We start from the raw sequence: 14,757 nt of genomic DNA on the forward strand, positions 1-14,757 counted from the left end.
CTGAAAATTTGTGCCTCGACTACGTCTGTAGTAAGGAAGCCAAAAACTTGTGATCATGCAAAAATAGAAAGCAAGCAGATAATCAAAAAGAAGAAATCAGATATTAAATGCCTTAAGGTTACGATGATCCATGCAATTTTATTGTAGTTAATGATTTTATGATTCTCAATTATGTCTTACCCAATACCCACTATCTAGTAGGTCACTTATAGAAGTGTTAAGGTTGAATACGACCTCCATTTTGTTTGACCAAAACTTTGAAGTTTGTAAAAATCAAATGACACAAGTCTGAATTCCTTGCAACGGTGCCAAGAAAATTACTCAAGTCAAACACAGTTTGATCATTTGGTCCAATTGGCTCTCCATTATCATCGAGGACAACTTCTTCGCGATCATCAATATTTCTTGCATGAATTTTTAACTTTTGTGTTGGTCCTCTTGTTCTTTTCTTACTTGTCCCTATTTTGACATAAAGCTTTCGTTAGATAATGTACTAACATAACTTGAATGACAAATCTATACAGTTATTATAAGTCAAACAAATTTTATTACTATTTGTTTCGCCACCTTCTTCTTGTGCATTTTCTTCTTGTCTCTTGATATATTCTTCTTCGTCAGAACTTTCATCTCTTGGTCTTCTTTTTGGTCTTCTTGTTCTTCTCCATCTTCTCCATTTTCTTTAAGAAACTCATCAATTGAGGTTGCTCTACACATTGGAGTTCTTTTGGTCTTCTTCCTAGGACTTTCTAGCATTATATCTGACTCAACATCTTCAGCTACTACCTCATCCATAGATTGCTCTTTTTCCTTAAAATTTTCAATTCTGGTCAATATATTTTTCATAAGTTGCTGCTTTTTCATAGGTTGTTGTTTTGCCTTGGAATTGTCATTTGCAAGAGTTGTATTTTTCATAGGTTGTTGTTGTATCTTCCTTGACTCTTTGCTTTCAACCACTACTTCTTTCATAGGTTGTTGCATTGGCCCTAATTATCATTTGCAACTTTTGTCTTTGTGAAGAGTTGCTGATTTGCCTTGGAATTGTCATATTTCATAGGTTGTTGCTTCTTCCTTGAATAGTCACATTCGGCCACTGCTCTTTTCATAGGTTGCTACTTTGACCCTGAATTGTAATTTGCAGCCACTATCCTTGTGAAGAGTTGTTGCTTTACCTTGGAATCATTATTTGTAGGAGATATATTTTTTTACATGCTATTGCTTTTTCATTGACTCATCACCTTCAACCACTGCTATACTACTCCTCTTTTTATTTGGATGAATCGCCTTATTTGAATTTAAACTTACTGAACAACTAGCTGCAAAATTGGATAACTTGAACTATTCTTGTGATTCAAGCACAAATAAAGGCTGGTTACTTCCTTTTTCTTCATTCTGGTTGTTACTTGGTCCTTCAGCTGAAGTCATATTGGCTCCTCCACGATTAAAACTTATCTTCTCTTGCTTGATTCAAAATTGCCTATGTAGCTCACTTCCGGTAAATGAAAACTGAAAGTACTTTTTCACCCTTGTCTATAGCATTTGTGTTCCTCTTCAAGCTCGCTTCCTTATTCGTTTTCTATTGAGAAAAAAAACAATGTAATTTATTATTTATCTAATATAAATATAAAAAACAAGTATGAGATAAGATGTTCTTATATGCTAATCGATATACTAATTTGGTTGGTGCATCTTTTAAGTTCATTATGAAATTATGAAATGTTGTCAAGAAACATATAATGTAATTTAGTAGGAATTGAAAAAGGAAGTGAGGAACTAACATACTGTATAATAATTGCAATCAAACATAGCCTACTTTTTCACCTAACATTAATCTATGAAGTCTCGTAAAGTGTAATCAACATCATAAGCCTCCATGAAGTCTCATAAATTTCATCTACATCAGAATCCTCTTATCAACTTCCTCTATAACACGTGTAGGTGTCTCAGTCATTGTTGTTGGTATGTCTTCCCTAACCAATTTGAGTTCACCATCATCAAGCAACTGTTCAACTTCTAAATTTGATCGGTTACCCATGTTAAAGAAATATCTTGGAACTATTTGTAGAGCATAAGTCTTGTTTGAACCAAGAGGATCTCCGACATAGAAATATTGGTGGACTTGAGATGGTAGAATAAAAAGGTCATTTTGGCAGATATTTTGTTGTTGAAATGTACACAAGCAAGCTCGTATTTGTCTTGTTCAACTTCGTACCAATCACACTTGAACAACACAAACTTGTAGTGACCATAATAATTTAACTCAATTATATCAATAATTGCTCCATAATAAGTGACGAAATATGTCTTAGAATTTTTGTTCTTAGTGCAAAACTTTGAGTTAATGAATAGACCATAATTTTGAGTTTTGCGATTTGCGTCTTGTTTCATTGTATAGAACCTATATCCGTTAATGAGGTAACTTGACTACCTCTTTGCAACAATATTTGGACATCTAGAGTATTATTTAAGTTGGAATGATACATCATCTTTCAGGGCCCGAGTTTCAAACCATACAAAAAAATCTTTACTATGAGTTTTGGCCTTAGACCATTCCACTTTTTAGAATTATTATTAACAACATCATCATGCTCTCTACAAAGACAACAACGTTATTTGTTAGTATAACTCTAATTATAAAATAGGTCAAACAATTAAATAGAAGAACAAAAAGCAATTAAAATACATGATGTAAATTAGAACTTCATCGCAATTGAATAAGAGATATCGATGGGCATCAACCTTCTTTCTTAAATCTGGAGAAAATGGTTTGCATGCCCTTCCTAAAGGAAGACCAATACTTGAAAAATAATCATCGAAATCTACTCCACACAAATCACTATTATCATAATTTTGACCCTTCTTGTTCAACCTTGTCTCTACACTTTTATGAAAATATCTTGAGCAAATAGTTAAAACTTCTTCAGCCAAATACCCACTGGCAATAGAACCATCTGGATATGCTCTATTATGAACATACGCCTTAATTTTATATAAGTACCTTTCCGTAGGGTACATCCATCGAAATTAAACGAGACCACCGTATTTGACTTCATTAACCAAATGAATAGGCAAGTGAACCATTATGTCAAAGAAACTAATAGGGAAAATCATCTCCAACTGACAAAGTATCACTACAATCTCCACTTTTAAGTAATCCAAATCTTGCACTTTAATAACTTTCTGACATAGAGGTTGAAATAGGGAACCAAGACGAATTAGAGGTGTGGCCACCGCATTAGGCATTGTGCTTCTTACCGCTACTTGCAACAAGTAATGTAACATGAAATGTTCATCATGACTCTTGTAACCAAATATTTTCTTGGCATCAATGTGCACACGCTTTGAAATATTTGATGCACTCCCATCTGGTAATTTGGTAACCTTTATAACTCCACAAAAAATGGAATTCTCTCCCAAAGTCATTGAAAAACATGTTTTTGCAAACTCTGAACGACCTCCACTAATCTCCCTTCGATGTAGTTTTTTTCTAATTCCCTTTTCTTGTAGATCGTAATGAGCATTAACATGATCCTTTGTCTTCCATGGAATGTCCAAAAGAGTCCCAAGAATACTATCACATATGTTTTTTTATATGCATTACATCTAGATTATGACGTAATGTATTTTGAGTCCAATAAAGCAACTCAACAATATCGACCTTCCTTTTATTTTTTCTGAACTCATTCGGAAATTTTTTTAAGGTTTCTTGGATTTCTTCACCTTATAGCATAAGTGGTGGAGTCCTAAGTTCTTTCTCTCCAAGGATGAACTGTTGGAAAAAACACATGGTGGTTCATATAACACATCTTATGACTGTGTTTAAGGTAGGCTAAATTGGTGTTGTAATTACAACATCCACATGCCAATTTTCCTTTGGTGCCCCAACCTGACAACATAACATACCCAGGATAATCACTTATTGTCCACAAAAGAGTTGCACACATTTGAAATGTTTCATTTTTTGAGGAATCATATGTCTGTACTCCTGACTCCCACAATTCCATTCGCTCTTCTATTAGTGACTGAAGGTATACGTCAATAACCCTTCTTGGTGATTTTGGTCCAGAAATCAATAAGGAAAGCATTGTATACTCAGATTTCATAAATAACCAAGGTGGGATGTTGTATACCATCATCATGACAGGCCACGTACTGTCAACTATACTCATTGTCCTAAATGGATTTAATCCATCAGTAGCTAACCCAAGTCTTACATTGCGAGGCTCAAAAGCAAAATCAAGATGATGACGATCAAAGTCCTTCCATGCTTGGCTATTAGCAGGATGCCTCAATTTACCATCCTTTAAGCGGTCCTCTTCATGCCATCTCATTGACTCGGCTATCATTGAACACATGAACAACCTTTGAAGTCTAGGAATCAACGGAAAGTGCCTTAAATTTTTTGTAGGAACTTTATAATCATATTTTGTTTGCTCAGACCCACAATCTGCTTGGGAAACTTTCTTCCAACATGAATCTCCACAAGCGCAACAAAAATTGTCATTGGCATGCTCTTTCCAGTATAGGATGCAATCATTTGGGCATGCATCGATCTTTTTAGAATTAAGGTCCAAATCCTTAATCATGGCCTTTGCCTTGTTAAAATAAGAAGGAATGTTTAAATTAGGCATCACTTCTATTAATAGTTCTAAGAGGGCGATGAATGAGGCATTGCTCCACCCATGAAGACACTTCAACAAATACAGTCGAATCATGAATGACAAGGTGGAGAAGTCCTTGCACCTTCGGTACAACTCATGTTTTGCCTCATTAACCAAGTTGTTGAACTTTCAAGCATCCTCATTAGGACCTTCACTGACTCCTTCTTCTGCCACATTTCAAAATGTGTCGTGCAACAAGCCATCAATGTCGTCATGTGAGTCCTCTTCATCGGTCATGTTATCATCAACTTCCATAGGCCTTTTCTATTTGCTCCCTCTGGTGCACCAAATGATCCAATATCACATTTCTTGTTGTCCAACCCCGATTTAAACACTTCGTACAAGGAGATAAAATCTCATCTCCTTGAGATCTTCCTTTAGTGTAGGCAAAATTGATGAACACCTATGATATACTCTGCCTTTCTTGCTTGTAGAGTCAAAATCGATGAACGCCCACTTGCACTGAATCTTTGCTTGCAAAATGTTTTCATATCCAATTAACATATATAGACATCCTACTTACATGTCAAAAGAGCAAAATTATATTTTAACATCCGTACTCATTACGTTTTGCTTCGTTAGTTATCTGAGACATCGATATATGTTAAGCGACTAACAAACATGATTGATCGATATATGTTAAGCGTCTAACAAACATGATTAGAGAAGTGTCTCCCATAAGTAACGAAGCAAAACGTAATGAGTACGAATGTTAAACGGCTAATAATCCTAACCCTATGTCTAGCAATCAGGTAAACTAGATGATACAACCTAAATCCAATTCAAATATGTAACTTTCACTCACATACCAAATCTCAAATCATGTTCTAGTTGATCAAACTAAAATAAGCATTAAAATCAAGATGATATCATTGAAATCAAGAGATAAAATAGATTCATATGAAAGAGAACTAAGATGGATAAATTTTAAGTCAAATATTACACCCAATCCCAACAAAGAAAAGTTTAGCTATCCATAGACATGGATGCTATGCTTACAAGAGGAACTAAGACGAAAGTGATGATCCGTGTCGTCCTCGGCGTGTCTCCAGCTTGATGGATGGTGAATCAAAGCTCCCAAAGTTCCTCTCCTTCTTCTCCCTGAAGTGTTATCTCTCTAAGGTCCAAAATATGTCAAAAGATGATCCAATTCTGATCTGGTCGAGCCTTTTATAAAATAGGGCAGCAGTTTCACTTAAGGTGATAAAGGTGTCGCTTAAGCGAGCAGGTTTCTTCACGTAGGTAAGGTCTTTAACTTAAGCAAGACTATTTCTCGCTTAAGCCATATTGTCTTCCAGAACCATATGCCACTGCCATGTAAATTGTCTTCAGGGAAATTCAAGATATCTGTTACTGCAACTGCCATGTAATTTGGCTTAAGAGAGCCAATATTTGGCTCAAGCAAACTTCAATGAATTTAACCAAACTCAGATAAATTTGACACTTATCAACTCCCCAAACTTGGAATTTTATTTGTCCTCAAACAAAATGTATTGGCTATCAAAAAACATATACACAAAGGTTTTTGAACAAGCATGGCTCATGAACTACAACTTTCAAACCTTTTACCCATTGCATGATTCTCGTTTTCAAGACACAATTTTTAATTAAGTTCATGTGAAGCCCACCAAAATCATAATACAAGAACACACTCAACATGATATTCTAAGTACACATTAACTTTTTTATCAGGGATTCACTCAAGTTCTCATCAAAATTATTATCCAAGATATCAAAGGGCAAAGTGTATATCAACCATTGAATTACACAACCAATCTTGCTACCTGACTCATTATTCATCAAATTGCATGGTTAATCCGAAATCACAAAGGTCTTTCTAGGGTTGTAATGGGGCATGGTTTCAAAAAACAATTGATTTTTCTGGATACTCAAAGTACTTTCAAATCAAGAGAGCAAACAATGACATGTATAACACTTATGAACCTTTCACTCTCACCTTAACCAATTCTTTTGTTGTGTGACCATTTTCTCATCACTTACACCTCAACCCTTTCATCTATTTTCAAATTCTCAAGCTTCCTTCTTCTTCTTCTTTTTCTTTTCTTTTCTTCTTTCCTTTGTTTTTTGCATTTTCATTTTTTTTACCTTTCTCGATAAAATATTTACACAAAATTCAAAATTTGTAAAACTTTATATCTAAAAGCACCAATAACCTCCACTCCCTCAACTTAGCATGTTTGCATACAATCCTCTCATCAATGCTCTCTTGACTTAAAAGTATAGGAGAAACATTGTTTTTCTTTTAGGCTTGGGTCATACACAAAACATGATTTCAATTTCAAGCTCAAAAGGGGTGCAATTGGAATTCCTAATAAAAGGTAGGCTTATTTGGCTAAGTGGATATTTACACTAAAGAACAAAATGCCTTGATCATTTTCCTTCATTCCCATGCAATTAAAATCAATCAGAGTCTCAAGCCAGCTCAATTATGAAAAACAAGGTAATTGTTATTCGGATCCCCCGACATCTATTCGGACCCCCCTCCACATCTATTTTCAATTTTCGCTCGCCTTTTGAAAGTGCTTTTGAAAGTGTGTTACCTACGCACTTTCAAAGTGTGTTATGAACGCACCTTTAAAGTGTGTTATGGTCGCACTTTGAAAGTGCGTAAATAAGTGTTTTTGCAATTTAAAGGGGGGGGGAGGTTCAAATAGATGTGGGAGGGGTCCGAATAATAACTCTCTTTATTTCATATTACCAGTGTTTGGCTACAGTCCCTCACTCCGCTTAGGGGTCCCTGATATCAAGCATTTTTCAAATGATCTCATGTGAATGATGCAATCATATCATTACATGGCATCAAGTGAGTGCAAAACACAATGATCTAAAATTTAAAAGCACACATCATGCTTAGTTTGGCATTTCGTGGTTCATGCTTACTTTAAAACCAACGAGTTTCAAAAGAAGTTTAAAAGATGAGCCAAACAAAGCTCCAAATTCAAAATCAAAACAACTACTAGCAAGTAAGAACATGCCAAAATAACACAAAGTACTAAATTTAGACTAACAAGTACTATAAACCAATAAAAGTATTAAAGCTAGAAAATGAAATGACAGAAAATAAAAGTGAACTTGGATGAGTGGTTGCAGCCATCAATCATCAACTCCATCCTGCTCCTGCTCATCAATCATGTAATCATAAGCTCTCAAGTTAGTTTCTGCAGAATTAGTAGCCTCATCTCCATCTCAATGTCCAGCAGCTCTCTCCTCCTCCCTGGAATTTAGCATGTCGTTATGCCAAGCATCACGATCCTTCCTGTGCTGCAACATCTGCTCATGGCGAGCATAGATCTACTCCAATCTATTGTACATGTGTTCCTGCTTGGCATACATTACTGTCACCTGGCTCTGCATCTGCTGTTGGATCAACAATATCTGTTGAATCCGAGCATGTATAGGATCTACTAGAGGTAAGGATGGTGGTAATGCTTCTTCTTTCTTACAATTACGTCGAATAAATTTCTCATTGATTGGACGCATAATATCCAGCTGGGGGTATTTTGGGATAATCACCCTCTGAAATCTGCACAACTCTGTGAAGAGCGATGGAAAGCACAAAGGCATAGGCTCCTTGGATGTTGCAATTGTATGAATACCATCAGAAATTAATGTTGCAACATCAACTTTTTTATGTTGGATGATACAGTAGAGCAAGCCCACATTAGAAAGATTAATGTTAGATTTGTGTAAAGTGGGCTTGATGTTGGATGTAACAAAAGTCATTCAAATCTCAGTCATCACTTTCATTTCAGCCTTCTCAACAACATTTCTACCCTCCTCCATAAGGGTACCTAGTATGCATATGGTTTCTAGTACCTCACTGATGGTGGTCCGACCAAGTTTAGGTAGGCACATAGATTTTCTCCTCCCAAATCCAAATGATCCTCTAGATATGCACTGATTGTTTCTCTATCATAAAGAACTCTCCTTCCCAGGACAAATGACATTCTTGGCCCCTCCTCATTTAATGTGTAAGCATTAGCATAAAAGTACTTGACAACCTTTGGGATGAAGTGTTTTGGCGATGAAGCAATCTTTAACCAATTTCTCCTCTACAACTCATGTTGGAAATTATCATATTGTCCAGGGTGGAGTTCTTCTCTTCTTTCTAGAATAAAGTTCCTTTTTGAGAGAGCCTTGTACCTCTCAAATTTTTCATCAGATTTGAACCTCTTCCTAAATTGTTCAGGGGAGTCCTCCTCTAAGGTTGTATACTGTCTTTGTCTTTTTCATGCTCGAGAAGGTTCACCCTTTGTCTTTTTCCTTCAGTAGGGCCACTTGCTTTGTTCAAATTTCTTGTTTTTGTCATTCTGCAAAACCAATTCAAGAAAGAATAGTCAATGCACAAGTTACAACTATGAATGAAATGAAAATTGTAAAAGTAAACCGACTACTTTCCATTACAACCAACATCAGTCATAGACATCCTACTCACATCAACACATGAGCATGTTTTCATACTATTCTTTCTCACAAATTGAAGCTCATTTTTTTCATGTTTAATTCAACGACACCTTAATGAACAAGAACGGTTTGAGTAAGAACAAGTTCATCACATAGAGAATTGATATCAAGAAAGAATACTTCCATGAGCTATTAATCAACAAGAAAGAAGTCATTTTAATTCAATAACTCATTTCTTTCAAACAAGGATCATTCATGATGTAGCCCTAGTAATCTAAGAACAATCCTTATTTTCATACATGCTACCAAAATGATTCTCAAAACAGCCAAGATCTCAAGCATTAGGTGGAAGGCAATGTAACATTTTCATTCACGCATTTTGTCAAACACCTAGGATGCACAACCTTTAACATATGAAGCATATAACAATTTGAGTTGACAATACCCTAACCAAACTAAATTCCTTTAGTGCATGAACCAAGATTCACTATATGAGTCATCATTTAAGAGCCTCAAACAGTCCATGCAATGTGCCCAATATAAGTTTCAAGTAATTCTCAATAAGCACAATCAAGACATCAAGTTCATGCTACTAAAGACACCATCAATTCATGACAAAGTTCCAAAAAATCCCAACTTAAAAACTCTTAATCAAGAACTATCATGCAATTTATGCTTTTAAAAACCAAACCCATACAATAACACCCAAAGAGATTTTACAGAGCACAAAATTCCAAAAACCCCAAATTCTAACTTAAAGGTTCAAGCCAAACATGCAAAATTCTTCAAGTATGGAACTTTAAATCAAGAAGCACCATGAAAGCACTCATCAAGCATGAAAACCCAGTCATTACATCCCAACAAAATTTAATTAAGTTCGAAAATTTGAAATCCTCAAATCGCTAACCTAGGGTTTGAGTTCCATGAAGACTGGAGAAGAAAGAATAAAAAACCTACATGCTTATGAGGAAGATAAGGAAACACGTGTTGAAAGAGAAGAGGAAGGTGATGTGTGTGGTGCTTAAGTAGGTAAGAAGAGAAATTGGAAGAAAGGAGACGAAAAAGAGAGTTGTGTGAGTGAGTGTTTTATGTTGAGACAAAAGAAAGAAGAAGTGTGTGTGTGTGTGGTCTGTGTGTTGTGTTTGTGTACTTTTTTTTATGGTTAGGTGCTTAGCGTCCCGATTACATGCTTAGAAGGAATTTGACAGTGGGAATTGAGAAATGAGGATCTGTGGTGCTTAGCGCTCCCAGAGCATGCTAAGCGAAAAACTTGCAGTGGATATTTGAGTTTTAAGATGCTAAGCACCCTCTAAACACGCTAAGCATAAATTGTCCAGTGGATGATATGAAGTCTTGGGTTCTATGCATGAATTGAGCATGTCCCAAAACTCAATTTCCTTTAACTACTAAGCAGTCCTAGTACAAGCTAAGCATGAATTTGACAGCAAAATCACATCTTTATTCAAAATTGTAACAGCACACTTAGTCTCTTGGAATTCTCTCTCTAAAAAATACTTTCCTAAATCAAATTCACTCTCTTCAACTTCACAAACATCATCTAAAAACATGTTAAAACATTTTCAGACCAACTCTTTCATTCAAATATCCACAATCAAAGTATTAATTGACATTTTGATCAAGAACTTTGAAAATCATATAAACCACAAGTGGATGAGTCAAATTTTGAGTTTTACACTATTCACAAATGTCAATTGATTGAATCACTACCATTCATCATTTGAAACATGTCCAGGCATAAAAATTCAACACTCAAGCACAATTCATCAGTGATTTACAATCTAAGGCTTCCAAAGACGTGTTTAAGAATTTTCATAACTCAATTTTGATATTCTAAATTCCAGCACATGTCAATTGGTTCATACATATCCAAACATTCTAATAAACTTGTGCATGTGCTTTAAATCAACAATTCAAGCACATGCGTCACTATCAAGTTAGGCTTCAAGAGCTCATGCAAGCAACATACATGACTTGTTGAAAGCCTTGTAATACAATTTAACACATAACCTCAACAAATCATCAATCAAGTAAAAGAAAAGCACTACTTTTAGAACAAACAACACATATGTCATCAAGACTCACCAAAAGCAATTTGGAATTATTCTAAAACAACTAAGACCACAAATTTAAGCAAAACTTCACCAGATCACCATATGACTTACTAAAATTACTAGAAAAACTGAAAATCTAACCAAACACTAGGTTGTCTCCCAGGAAGCACTTCTTTAACGTCACTAACTTGACGCTTGTATTGTTGTTCATTGATCATCCAAATAGGTTATTGTTGTAGTGGACCTATACATATCTTCACCTATGTAAGGCTTCAATCTCTGACCATTCACCACCCAAGTCTTTTTAGTTTCAGGGTCCTCTAACTCAGCTACTCCGTAAGGCTTCACATCTTTAACCACAAACGGACCTGACCATTTGGTTTTGAGCTTTCCAGGGAATAACATCAATCCGGAATTGAATAAGAGCACTTGTTAACCTGGGTTGAATGTCTTCCTAATGATTTTGCTATCATGGTACTTTTTCACCGTTTCCTTGTATAGTTTTGAAGATTCATAGGCTTGAAGCCTCATTTACTCCAACTGGTGTAGTTGATTCTTCCTATGTTCACCTGCAAGATTCAAATCAAAGTTAAGAAATCTAAGATCCCAATAGGATTTGTGCTCCAATGCAATCGGTAAATGGAAAGCTTTGCCATAAATCAATTGAAAAGGGGTTAAGCCTATCGAGGTCTTGTATGCAGTCATGTATGCCCATAGAGCATCATCAAGCTTCTGAGACCAATCCTTCCTGGAACTTGACACATTTTTCTCCAGAATTTTCTTAATTTCTCTGTTAGATACCTCTGCTTGTCCATTGGTCTATGGATGGTAAGGTGATGCTACCTTGTGTTTGACTCCATCATGCTCCAATGCCTTGCCTAGCTGAGAATTGACAAAGTGAGAACCTCCATCACTAATAATCGCCCTCGGTGCTCCGAAACGGTTGAAAATGTTCTTCTTTAGGAATTTGATTACAGTTTTGCCATCAGCTTTTGGGGTTGCCACTGCTTCCACCCACCTAGAAATATATTCAACAACTACCAAGATATACCCATTAGAGAATGAGGATGAGAATGGTCTCATGAAATTCATACGCCAGCAATCGAAAACCTCAATTTCTAAGATACTTTGCAAGGGCATTTCATTTGTTTTGATAGTGGAACCTGCTTTCTGACATTCATCACACCTTTGTACATGAAAATGAGCATCTTTGAAGAGTGTAGTCCAATAGAAACCAGATTAGAGGACTTCTACAACTGTCCTCTGCCCATTGTAGTGCCCTCCATAAGCAGAATTGTAGCAATGCCACAAAATTTCCTTAGCTTCATTTTAGGCCACACACCTTCTGAGTATCTCATCAACTCCTGCTTTGAATAGATAAGGATCATCCCACACGAATTGAGTAGCATCCCTAAGAAGCTTCTTTTTATGATGATAGTTGAATTCATCAGGGATGTTGCATCCAGCTTTGAAGTTGACCATATAAGCAAACCATGGCCTTTCCTGAACTAGAGAAAACTTCTCATCAGGGAATACATATGTTATCTCATTTTCTTTTGGGGTTACCTTATCATTCACTAGCCATGATAAGTGGCCAGCTACCGCATTTTCCTTTTCGCTCTTGTCTTTGATCTCTAAATCAAATTCCTGCAATCTTACTAGTCTTGGTTTAGAATAAGGTTTTGTTAAGAGATATTTGATAGCTACCTATCAACTAACTTCTAAATTTTTTCAATGCAAACACTATTGCTAACAGTTCTTTTTTAGTTGTGGCATAATTTATTTGAGCTTCATTTAAAACTTTACTAGCATAATCACTAACATCACACATGAGTTCAAAGTTAAGTTTCCAGTCAGGAGCAATGATAACAAAAGCATAAATCAAACTTTGTTTTAATTGTTCAAAAGCTTTTAAACATGAACTATCAAAGAGAAAAGAATAATCCATATTCAAGAGATTGCTCAATGGCTTGGCAATCTTGGAGAATTCTTTGATGAATTTTCTGTAAAATCCAGCATGTCCAAGAAAACTTCTAATGGCTTTGACATTTGTTGGTGCTGGTAGCTGAAGGTATGAAAACGGTAGAAAGGGGGGGTTTGAATAACGTTTTCAGAATAAAGCTTCCACCTTAAAGATTTTAACAAATCTTTCGAGACACAAGTAGAGTGCTTAAGATAAGAGATAAGAAAAGCACACATGGATTTTATCCTGGTTCACTTGATGAATCACTCAAGCTAGTCCAGTCCACCTGTGAAGGTGATTTCTTCCTTCTTAGAATGAAGGCAATTCACTAATCAGATAATTGTTACAACTGCACTTGAAACCTACAAGTGACTAACAATACACTGACTTAGCTCACACTAAGATTCACTCTCTTAGTCTTCTCTATGATCCGATCAACCTTGATCTCCTAAAGGTAAACTAAACAACTGTTTAAGAAATATTGTTTACAAAGAGATTGCTTCTAAAAAGCTTGTAGTAAACACAATGAATTCAATGAAGAAAGAATGCTTAGAAGATTTGAATATAGCTTGTGTGTATTAGTTTCTTCCAATCGCATCTTTCAGTCTTCAGCCTCTATATATACTCCAAGGATTAGGGTTTGAACGTTGCATGGGAATGCTACCGTTGGAGGGCAGATCTGGAATTTCCAGCTTCTGTTGTGGCTGAGAATGTTAGGTTAGGTCGTCAGGATAGTACAATTGCTTTTGTACTTTGGATAGTGACTTGACCTTTAACCTCGTTTGACTTCTGATCAGAGGAGTGCTTCGTGTTGGAACTTGTGAAGCTTGTTGATCAGAGTCAGAGGGAAGCATGGATCATCTGACCGTTGTACCTTCTGATTCTGAACTCAGAGGAGAAGTACTTGATCTTCAGAGCCAGTTTGCTTCTGGACTTCAGAGTCTTCACTCTTCAGCTTCTGGATCTTCAGAGTCTTCTACACCATCAGAACTTCTGAGCCTTCAGAGTGTCTGGGTTGTTAGAACGTCTGGATCTTCAGAACTTCAAGTAAGCTGAGTCCTTATCAGAGCTTGATTAACTTCAGATCTTCTAAAGCTTTTCTACTGTTCAGATTGAACATAGAGAATGCGAAAGCGTTGCTAGGGTCACTCTTTAAGCACAGTGCTTCTGATTGGTGTGAGATTATGTTAAGGTCAGAGCCTGTTAAGAGCACACTCAGAAAACACGTTAGAGTACCATAATTGTTCATACTAAAATGTTAACTTGTAATTATCAAAACATAGAGTTGTACTACTATATCAAAACTTGATCTTACAGTAGCTTCTCAATAACTTCCACATTTTCTTTGTCCACTTCAATTCCTCTTGATGAAATTTTGTGCCCAATGACAATTCCTTCAGTCACCATGAAGTGACATTTCTCCCAATTAAGTACCATATTGGTTTTCACACACCGCTTTAGTACGGTGTCCAAGTTTTCCAAGCACAAATCAAATGAAGCACCAAATACAGAGCAGTAATCCATGAAAACTTCCATGATCCTCTCCACCAAAACTGAGAAGATAACTAGCATGCACCTATGAAATGTTGCTGAAGCATTACTTAATCCAAATGAGATTACATATTGGACTTGGATGGGG

General features: G+C 36.0%; 1 protein-coding gene across 1 annotated transcript; it reads right to left on the reverse strand.

Moving 5' to 3' along the window:
• Positions 1-11,682: 11,682 nt before the first annotated feature.
• Positions 11,683-14,654, reverse strand: LOC130743991 (uncharacterized). The gene is made up of 5 exons (XM_057596188.1): positions 14,434-14,654; positions 12,978-13,158; positions 12,498-12,862; positions 11,999-12,173; positions 11,683-11,724 (listed from the first exon to the last, which is right to left on the reverse strand). The coding sequence occupies exons 1-5, from the start codon at positions 14,652-14,654 to the stop codon at positions 11,683-11,685; spliced, it is 984 nt and encodes a 327-aa protein (XP_057452171.1).
• Positions 14,655-14,757: the final 103 nt, after the last annotated feature.

The sequence above is a fragment of the Lotus japonicus genome, chromosome 3 (assembly GCF_012489685.1).
Source record: "Lotus japonicus ecotype B-129 chromosome 3, LjGifu_v1.2".
NCBI lineage: Eukaryota > Viridiplantae > Streptophyta > Magnoliopsida > Fabales > Fabaceae > Lotus > Lotus japonicus.

What these genes read in the sequence shown, in the direction of transcription:
- LOC130743991 (XM_057596188.1), bottom strand. Translation starts at nt 14,654, where the DNA reads ATGGAAGTTTTCATGGATTACTGCTCTGTATTTGGTGCTTCATTTGAT. An exon ending in GAAGTTATTGAGAAGCTACT is followed by an intron (nt 13,159 to 14,433) that starts GTAAGATCAAGT and finishes TGGATTTTACAG; the next exon opens with AAAATTCATCAAAGAATTCT. An exon ending in GTTGATGAGATACTCAGAAG is followed by an intron (nt 12,174 to 12,497) that starts GTGTGTGGCCTA and finishes ATATATTTCTAG; the next exon opens with GTGGGTGGAAGCAGTGGCAA.